General features: G+C 42.3%; 1 protein-coding gene across 1 annotated transcript; it reads right to left on the bottom strand.

Annotated features, from left to right (window-relative positions):
* Window positions 1-712: 712 nt before the first annotated feature.
* LOC130141907 (uncharacterized) lies at window positions 713-6,003 on the bottom strand. The gene is given in 3 exon segments (XM_056323203.1): window positions 713-2,214; window positions 2,265-4,769; window positions 4,908-6,003. Coding segments are annotated over 3 exon segments (4,569 nt in total). The 3' UTR covers window positions 713-1,246.
* Window positions 6,004-11,017: the final 5,014 nt, after the last annotated feature.

Here is an 11,017-nt window from a genome sequence, read left to right as displayed (position 1 = left end):
ACATTTGGGCTTGGATACAACTTAGAGCCAGGGCGACGTCATCCTGTAAACCACCTAATGCCTTAGTGATGAGTTGATGATCTTCCATGTTTATTTGTTCCCACCTGGGGAGTACCTTCGATATCAACCATTGGTGCGCCCCTAATGCCAATAATGAAGATTTTAGTGGTTGTTGTAGTTTTGATAGATCGGCCGTGGTGGCGGCTAGTTTATTCATTATCACCTCTGAGTCTATGGAATTTAATACTCCGAGTCCTGTTCCCAACATTCCAGTTACATCTCTCACTATTCTGTTTCGATAAATATTTCCCCTTTTTCTTAACCAAGTTGTCCATCCCTCATAAGAGGTTCGTAAGAAGGGGGAACAGGATGGCTTAACATCAGAAACATTGACTTGTATTTTTAACTCTATTCTTTTAAGACACCATTCTGGGTTAAACAACATTTGTTGCTGACCTGTATTTCTGATTACATATGGTCCAATTGTATAAATTTTTGGATCTGGTTTAGTTAATTTAAGATCAAGCGTTAATGGGGTTGTTGTAACTGTGGTGGTGGTAGGAACAGTGGTTAGCATGATTGTTATTTTGATCTTATAAGTCAGAGCTGTTCTTGGGGATTCCTTTCCTAGGCATATTATAAAGATGGGCTCGGTTAAGGTAAAATTGTGCCAACATTCCCGTGAATTAAAGCACATGGTTGTATTTAGAAGGGCAAATTCCTTACCTACCTTTCTGACATTAATCAGGGTGTCTCCCGAAATCTTGGTGTTATCCTTTTCATTATATGTTTGACACCCTACTTTTATCCTATCTCCTAATTTTCCCCATAATCGGTCGACTTTGTGTACATCCTCCCGATCCCATTGATTCCTTTGGTACACCTCATTTTCAGAAAAAAACACCATAGCTAGTTTTGTCTTTGAGTCCACCTTTCCCATTATTCCAGTGTGTTTTTTCTGGGCATGATTCCAAGGCCAGTTATCAGGCTCTTGGTTGTAGGCAAGAGAGAGGGTACAAAAAACCACAAATGGTTTAAACCCACTATTGATCATTTTAAGAATCTAAACGTTCCTCATATATACACATAAAATCTGTTTTGATCAAAAATATCTTTGTTTGAGTTGGGGCTTACTGATAACAAGTTGGGCAAGACTGGCCACTGGCTCAGTCCCAGACTCTTTTGTTCTATATTGTTTGTTGTGGTGCCCTTCCCATATGGTGCATCCGCAACCGCTCAGGTTCACTTACTTGCCACCCACATTGTTCCCATTTGTCCGAGTAAATTTGAGTTTCAGTTCTTTTTTATCTGGGGTTACTTTCCACGAAGTTGCAGGGGCTTTCTTAATCCGGGTATGGTGAATCCAAGAATTCTGTCCCTCAGCCTTGATTGCAGTGTAGGTGGTGAGTAGGACTTGAAAAGGTCCGGTCCACTGTGGTTCCAGGGTTTTATCTGCAAAACACTTAACGTATACATAGTCTCCTGGTTGTATATCGTGAACAGGTCCATCCAGACCCCTACTGCGTGTTCCCATCACATGCTTCTCAATTCTTATTAATTGTTTGTTTAGTGCCACCATATAGGAAGTCACTGTTTCTTCACCAGTCTGTGAGGACATCCCCTTTTGTACCCCATAGGGTCGTCCATATAAAATTTCAAATGGGCTAAGCCCCTCTTTTGCTCTCGGTCTAGTTCGAATTCGTGTAAGAGCTAATGGCAAAGACTGGGGCCAAGTTAGATTTGTTTCTTGGCCTAACTTGACAATCTGTTGTTTGATTAGATGATTCATCTTTTCCACCTGGCCACTCGATTGTGGTCGGTATGGGGTATGTAATTGCCAATCTATTCCTAGATGGTGGCTGATCTGTTGCACCATTCTGGACACAAAATGTGGTCCTCTATCCGAGGACATTACCGCTGGGACTCCAAACCTAGGTATTATCTCTTGGAGTAGTATTTTGGTCACTTCCCGGGCTTTAGCAGTTCGGCACGGGAAGGCTTCTGGCCAACCTGAAAAGGTATCTGTTAGTACCAATAAATATCGATACCCCCCTTTTCTAGGAAGTTCCGAGAAATCGATCTGCCAATGTTGCCCAGGAACATTTCCTCTCCCAATTTTTCCCAACTTTGGCCCCTTGGTAATCTTAGGATTAGTCTGGAGACAAAGATCACATTGTTGGGTTACTTGTCTAATAGTAGTATACAAATTTCGTGCTATTATGTTTTTAGTGAGATCCTTATATAGAGCTTCTGCCCCCCAGTGCCTTTTTCTACTGCCCTGACTGCTGACCATACCATGTAGGAAGGAATCACTATTCTCCCATGTGAGATTATAGCCCACCCTTCGTCATTATATGATCCCTTTAGGTCAGAAATCAGTTTGCGATCTTCTTTAGTATAGTCTGGTTTACCTTCTAGAGATATTTGTCCATCGGGTATTAGCGCACCCTCTACCTTGATTGCTTTTCTGGCTGCCTGTTTTGCTTCCCTGTCCGCCAGTTCATTTCCTCTTTCCAATTCTGTGCTCACTTTCTGGTGTGCCTTAATGTGCATAATTGCCACCCTTTCAGGAAGCTGGACCGCATTTAGGAGTTTCAAAATTTCTTCCGCATGTTTGATGATTTTTCCTTGGGAGTTTAACAGTCCCCTTTCTTTCCATATTGCTCCATGAGCATGTACCACTCCAAAGGCATATTTAGAATCAGTCCAAATATTTATAGGTTTTCCCCGAGCTCTCTCCAGAGCTCGAGTAAGGGCTATGATTTCAGCCTTCTGTGCCGAAGTGTCAGCCGGTAGCGGCCCCGATTCTATCACTTCTTCAGAGGTTGTAACAGCATATCCGGAATGTCGCTTTCCATTCAGCATATAGCTGCTCCCATCCGTAAACCAATGTTCAGCTCCATTAATAGGAACATCCTTGAGATCTGTCCGACTAGAATAAGTGGCTTCGATTGTTTCTAGACAGTCATGATCGACTGATTCTCCAATATTCCCATTAAGAAATGAGGCCGGATTGACGATGTTTGTAGTCACGATCTCAACATCATCTTGTTCCACCATTATGGCCTGGTATTTTAGGAATCTCTGTGGGGAGAGCCAATGCCCCCCTTTTGTTTCAAGGACTGCAGACACTGTGTGGGATACTAAGACAGTCATTTTCTGGCCCAGGGTAAACTTCCGGGCCTCTTGGATGTTTAGGATGACGGCTGCTACTGCTCTCAGGCAACCAGGCCATTCTTTTGCAGTGGCATCCAGCTGTTTAGAGAAGTATGCCACTGCCCGTCTGTATGGTCCCAAATCTTGTGCCAGTATTCCTAATGCCATTCCCTGTTTCTCATGGGAAAATAGGAAAAATGGCTTACTCACATCAGGAAGTCCTAGTGCTGGTGCCGACATCAAGGCTTTCTTCAGTTCATGGAAAGCTCTGTCTGATTCAGCATCCCACTGAAGATCCTTCTGATTAGCTGCTATCAGGGAATATAATGGTTTAACAAGCAAGCCATAATTACATATCCAAAGCCGGCACCATCCTGTCATTCCCAGAAATGTCTGCAGTTCCTTTACAGTTCGTGGTCGGGGGGCTTGGCATATGGCTTCTTTTCAGGCCTTCCCCAGGACCCGTTGTCCGGCACTGATCTCGTACCCTAGGTATGTGACCTGTTGTAACACCACCTGTGCCTTCTTCTTAGAAACTCGATATCCTTGTAGTCCCAGAAAGTTCAGCAGACTCACAGTCCAAATAATACAAGATTCTTCGGTTCTGGTTGCAATAAGAAGATCGTCTACATATTGTAACACTTTCCCTTCTTCTGACGGTGGTTCCCATAACTCCAAATCCTTTGCTAATTGGTTTCCAAAAATTGTGGGGCTATTTTTAAACCCCTGTGGCAACACCGTCCATGTGAGCTGGGTCTTTCGACCGCTACTGGGATTTTCCCATTCAAAAGCAAAAATTCTTTGGCTGGCTTCATGGAGAGGGAGGCAAAAGAAGGCATCTTTTAAGTCTAAAACTGTGAACCAAGCTAGGTCAGGTGTCAGGGTGGTTAGTAAGGTATAGGGGTTAGCTACTACAGGATACAGATCCTCTGTTATTTTGTTAATGGCCCTTAAATCTTGAACTATCCTATAAGACCCATCAGGTTTTTTAACTGGGAGGATAGGTGTGTTAAATTCTGACTCACATTCTTTTAGTAGTTTTAGTTCTATGAATCGCTCTATGTTTGGACGAATTCCTTCCCTATCTTCCCTTTTCAGTGGGTATTGTTTAATTCTTACCGCACTCTGTCCTTCCTTCAATTTTACTATTACAGGTGATGCATTCTTGGCGCGTCCCGGTATGTCAATTGCCCATACTCCGGGATATACCTGATCAATAATTCTGGTATCAATTTCCCTTTTTATAGGAGTATTGGCCAGAGATAGGCTCATAACCTGTATGTATTGATGATTATTTACCTCCAGAGTAACTTCCCCTTTTTAAAATTTGATTGTTGCCTCCAATTGTTCTAATAAGTCCCTACCAAGAAGGGCCTTTGGGGAATTTGGCATAAATAGGAATTTATGGATCCCCATCTGTTTTCCCAACTTATATTTTAAAGGTTTACAAAAATAAGCCTTTTCAGTTTGGCCAGTTGCACCTTTTACTGAAACATAATCATTTCCCAAAGGCATTAAAGCCTGGTTCAAAACCGAATAGGTGGCTCCTGTGTCTACTAAAAATTCCACCTCCTCCTGTTCTTCTCCTAATTTTAATTTTATTAATGGGTCGGCTAGTCAATTTTCTTCTTCCATGTGAGCTATTGTTTTCCCTTGATTATTGCGCCATTTAGTGTTTTCTTGATGTCTGCGTTCAGGGCATTCGTTTTTCCAGTGTCCTGTCCTTTTGCAAATTGCACACTGATTCCTACCCAGGGGTGTCAGCCCACGCCTTGATTTAACTTTAGATTTTTGATTCTCATTTTCTCTTACTACTGCTAATATTTTCTTTTGGTCCTGCTTGTAACCTTCTTCTCGATTACTAAATATTCTCCATGCTTCCTCTACTAATTTTTCCAAGTCTCTATTTTCAGGAGGTCTCAATTTTTGCAACTTGACCCTAATATCCCCTTGTGATTGTCCTAAAAAGAGGGATATTAGTTGCTGTGCGCCTACCTCTGAATTTGGGTCCAGAGACGTGTGCCGGCGCATTGCATCTCTTATTCTGTCTAAGAATTCTGAAGGTGTTTCAGAAGGGCCCTGTCTGACCTCATATAACGCTGCCCAATTTATTGTTCTAGGAATTGCTTTCTCCATTCCTCTGAATATCCATTCCTGGTATGCCTGTAATCTTCCCATTTCAGCGGCTCGGTTTGGGTCCCATTCCGGGTCCAACAAAGGAAACCATTCTCTATAATTATCTCCCTTTATATTATAATGTTCCTTTGCGAGATCCCCCGCTGTTTTTATGACTAATTGTTTTTCAGTTTCAGTCAAACAATCTAATAATAATTGTATATCACTCCAGTCAGGATTGTGCTGTTTTATTAGAAATTTAAAATTCTCTGCCATCTTTATCGGATCATTACGGTATTCTCGGGCAGCCTCTTTCCATTCTCTCAGATCAGCGCCCGTGAACAGAACTTTTATTTTCATTGTTCCTCCGTCCGGATTTATGGCTTCTCGGAGGGGGGCCTGTAAAATAGACTTCTGTCTGGTGCGTGAAGACACCGGACTATTTGGAGCCGTAATGGAAGTTTTTGTGTTTCCTTGTGTGGCACCGGGTGTTTGGCTTTCTTTATAAATAACTTGTGGAATTTCTTCCTCTTGTTCGCCTGGGGGTGGACTGGGAGCCCCGGCCGAACCTTGTCTCTCCACTCTATAAGGTGGATTAAATAAATCATTTAATTCGGGCTCTTGTTCTCCATTTAATTTGATACACCTTTGTCCAATACTACATGCTGAGCAACATCTTTTCAGCTTTCCTTTACGCTCCGTCCTGTCCTCTCTTTCTAGTGCTAGTACCATAGGTTCCCGAGGGGGTACTAAGCCGCAGTCCTTTTGCCACTCAGGTTTGTCCCGGAGGACAAAGAACATGTCTGCATATGATACTTCATCCCATTTTCCCTCTCTCCTCAGAAACAACATTAATTGCAGGAGAGTGTTATAATCTAACGTTCCTCCCTCCTGAGGCCATTTCGCATCACTCTCCAATTTATACAAAGGCCACCACTGATTACAATATTTAACCAATTTCCTTCTATTTTCGGTACCACCATGTCCTACAATATCACTCCAATGTTTTAATATACAACCCAAGGGTGATTTTTCACAGGGCTTACTCCTTCCATTTCCCATTTTGCAATTTTAATTACTTTGTTTTTCTCCGGCCGCCTTAGCCACCCAAGGTCGGAAACGCGGATAGAGCTTCTTACTCGTTTTGCACTCAAACGCCTGTCTCAAGCACTCTTGCACTCACACTTAGTCAAAATAATTAAGCTATACACGGAAAATCAAATGCGCATCTCAATCACACCATTCACACTCTCCGGGCAGCCCGCAGTCACACAAGCAGTATGTTATACGGTACCGTGCACTTATGTACAAACTTTTAAGAACACTAACAGTTCACAAAGTATGCATTTCAATGAACAATTGCCAAAAAGCAAACAACAAACAAAAACCAATTTTTCCTGGTCTTAAGCAGAGTGTTAAGTTTTCCGCTATTTGCCACGAATTACCAGAATGTTAATATTTTTCAACATACATTTCATAATTCCGAGTTTTGAACATATAACAAGACAACACACAGAACAAACAAGACACAGAGCGCTATTTCAGTTGTTACATTCCAGGAATTCCCCAATTCTTAAGACAACCTAAAGGAAGTTTTTAGCTTCCTCTTTTTCCTACGCAAAAGTTTCCCTTTTACTTTTGCTGTGAGGTCCCTCTTGTTCCTGTGAGATTCCGCCTTATTCCGTCCCGCCCCCCGCTTTCCGTCACGAGGCCTCCGGGCTTTTAGGAATGGCAGTAACCTCGGGTTTGCTCGATCTGCCCTCAAGACCGCTAGCGGCCACCCCTTGGTCAGCAAACCCCCTCCCAAGGTACCTTTCCTCCTGGGGACTACGCTGCGCGCCGGACGTCTCCGTGCGTCTCACCAGCTGCCCCGTTACTAAACATACCGTTTTATCCGTGGATGCAGGGGTTTCTCTTCTGCTCCCGGGGGAACAGCTGAGAAGAGGAGGCTCCTCCGAGGAAATCTCCCGGGGCGCGCCTAGGAGCGTCCGCTCCGCAGCTGGTCCCTCAGCCGAGCAGAAATCCTCCTGCCTGGCTCGCCAAATGGACGTGCGGAGTTAGACTCTATAACTCGAAAGTTGTAAAGTAGGTATGTTTATTGCGCGCAGATGCACGGGGGATCGCTCCTCCACAAGTGTGCATACCCGAAGTGACGAACCATCTCACATTTATACAATGAACAAATGAATATTCAATTAACGCCTATACATATTCGTTACCTAAACCCCGCTTCGTATGTTAATTAGCTTATCAGTCCGTTTCCTGGAATGTGGTGGTCTTGCAGGTTTGTAGGTGATTCATGTTCTTGTGACCATCTGATCTTCTTCAGGTGATTCATGTCCTTGTGACCACCCAATCTTCTCCAGCAAGGAGACTTAGCACTCCCTCCCTCTAGATATCATTTGAATGTCTCTCATCTTTTCTCATTCTCTTTTAAATAGCCCCTTTGTTAGAGGAGGAGGGACAGGCGTCTCCTCAAAACTGTAGTTGTCACCGCACCCATGACTAGTCACCATACCCACATTCCTTAAGCAGACACATACAATCACAATCCATGTCCATTATCCCCATTTCACACTATTTCTCCATATCAGTTGGGATGAGATTTATTAGAACATCTAGATGTTTAAAGAAGGAGAAATGAAACTAAAAGTTAAAAATGATCAAGTAATTGAAATATTGAGATTATCTTTAATTCAACAGAAAAGAGGAAAAGAGGACCTCCCTGAAGGAAAAGGAACTTTTAACCAGGTGTATCTGAAAATAAAAGGTGAAAAATGCTTTACCTGTTACAGTAAAAATGATAAGGGGGAGGGTTGCCCCGTTCAGATAAAAACAATATCCCTTGGTCAGCAAGGCTCTGGGGATATTGGCAGAAAAACTGAAATAAAATACACTCTGTAGTAGTTCTACTGATGTAAAACTGTGTGTTTTGCCATGACGGTGACTTGTTATGGGATGCGCAGATGAAACTCTGCATTGACAACAAAGTACAAGGAATAAGGTTGGTCAGGTGCCTCCTACCATAGTCAAGGGCAAGACTGGGTTGGCCTCTGTGTTTGCCACCAAGAAGAATCTTGAGCTCCGCTGTTGGCTGCAACCCAGTAGGCGTTGAGCGGTGGGAACATATTGCCATGCCAGACCTTGATGTGAGGAATGGCCCCCTCTGTTATAAGAGGGTCATCCAGGAAGGAAGAACATAAGGTGGCCCATAGAGGCACTGATTTGGAAATTGGAAACCGCCTGGCCGACCATGAGGCCAGACGAGTAACAGAGGAGGTAGGAAAGGAGGAATTCTCCTCAATACCAGACGATAAAATCCAAACTGTAAGTACAGATCAGGAGCCAAACTATTCTAAAGAAAACTTAAGGGTAATTCAGGACATGAATGATAAAATAAAGATAAATAAGTGGACTTATTTAAGGGATGGTCGTATAGTGGTACCATCCAATTTAATATGGACCACAGCCCTATTATTAATAAGACGCATTGGGGAGCTGATACTCTATATAAAAAGTCTAAATCAGAAATTGATAGGGCGAAACTTGTATACTGTAATAAAACAGGTGACTCAGCAATGTGAAATGTGTTTACGCAATAATCCCAATACAGCAAATAAAATAAAACTAGGGAACATTAGTAAAGGAAACTATACAGGACAACAGTGGCAAGCTGATTTTCCGAACTCCCAAGAAAAGGGGAGTACCAATATTTATTAGTTATGTCTGATATGTTTTCAGGTTGGCCAAAAACCTTTCCTTGTCGAACAAATAAAGCAAGTGATGTAACGAAGGGATTGTTAAATGAAATTATCCCCCGCTTTGGGGTTCCGGCAACAATCTCTTCCAATAGAGACTCACACTTTTGTGCCAAAATAGTACAACAAGTGAGTACGGTATTGGGAATAGATTGGCAATTACATACTCCTTATTACTTCAATGTTCTGTTTGGTGCTGTCGAAGTATGATCAGAGAGCATAATGATCAGAGAGCATAATGATCAGAGAGCATAATGATCAGAAAGCATAATGATCAGAGAGCATAATGATAGTTTTTAGAACAGGGGGGATTGAATAATGAGCTACGTCAATGAGTGATGAATGGTATACTACTTTTTTAGAAAATGATATATAATTATCCAAAGTTGGGAGGTGTTCAAGGACCCTTATTGTCAACATGATGAATACACCAAGACCCTTAGTGTCAGCACCACGGATCTACTAGACACAAGGTCCTTGGATTTGTTATCTTTATAAGGGCCATCTGGTCCTAAGTTTCTGCTGTGTCTATAACGCTACCTAAACAAGGAATTTGAATCATGCTCATTAGTCTATCGAGGAACAGAGTCTGCGCAGAAACAAGAAGGTAAAAAAGGTTCACTGGAGGAAGACTCCTGATCTTCATCCTGAAGACCCCCAGACGACCACTCCTCAAGGACATTGCGCAGGAGCGAAATATGTAAATGAATTCCCGGAATTGTAATGAATATGTAAATGATTTCCTGATGGAAACCATAATTGGTGGGATACTCTCTTTGGCTGGTCACCTTCTGCAACAGGATTTCTTAATGCTGTGGTACACCCCATTGTGATCTTATTGATCAGTTTTGGAATTTCCCTAATACTAGCCATTATGTTATATTTGTGGGTTTGGAGAATGTTTAAAAGGGTAACGCTTATGTATGATGCTTTATATCATTTGGGAAGACTGCTCAAGTAAAAGAATTTACTTAGTTTGATAGAAAAGGGGGGATTGATATGGAGAAATAGTGTGAAATGGGGACAATGGACATTGATCGTGATTGTATATGTCTGCTCAAGGAATGTGGGTATGGTGACTAGTCATGGGTGTGGTGTCTGGTCACATAGGCACACAGCCTTGAGGAGATGACTACAGTTTTGAGGAGACTCCTGCCCTTCTTCCTCTAACAAAAAGAATGAGAAAAGGATGAGAGACATTCCAATGGTATCTAGAGGGAGGGAGTGCTAAGTCTTCTTGCTGGAGAAGATCAGATGGTCACAAGGACATGAATCACCTACAAACCTGCAAGACCACCACATTCCAGGCAAAGGTCTGATAAGCTAATTAACATACGAAGCGGGGTTTAGGTAACGAATATGTATAGGCATTAATTGAATATTCATTTGTTTTATTGTATAAATGTGAGATGGTTCCTCACTTCAGGCATGCATGCTTGTGGAGGAGCGATCCCCCGTGCATCTGCGCGCAATAAACATACCTACTTTATAACTTTCGAGTTATAGAGTCTAATTCCGTATGTCACTCCATGGTAGAGCTTTTTCTGTACTGAACGTAAATCTGCTTTGTATTGATATACTGAAAAAAACCTAAAACTTTGCTGCAGACAGAAACTGCATAGATAACAGAAACATTAACGCCCAAGAAAGAAGGAAGGGCAGTTGCTTAGCACTTAGCACTTGGAGAAGGGACAGATAGTACCAGTGTAGATGAGCTCAACAAGAATTCAAATAAGGAGCCTTCTGATGAGGACATGCTAACTTCTAAAAGAAAACAAACTAGGGTAAAATAATTGTGGTTGTAATAGATCAGGGACCTCCTGCTCAAATGGCCCCACCCCAAATAAGGTGGATCCCCTGCTCAGGAATCATGCTGATATAGATTAAAACCAGCCCAGTGGGCATATATTAGCTTGGCATGTTTAGAGTGGACAATAAGAAAGGTCTAATTGTTAGCTAGCAGATGTTTTAAGATAACAGGAACTAAA

This window comes from Falco biarmicus, chromosome W, assembly GCF_023638135.1.
Source record: "Falco biarmicus isolate bFalBia1 chromosome W, bFalBia1.pri, whole genome shotgun sequence".
NCBI lineage: Eukaryota > Metazoa > Chordata > Aves > Falconiformes > Falconidae > Falco > Falco biarmicus.
This window is presented reverse-complemented; position numbering and strand designations above follow the sequence as displayed.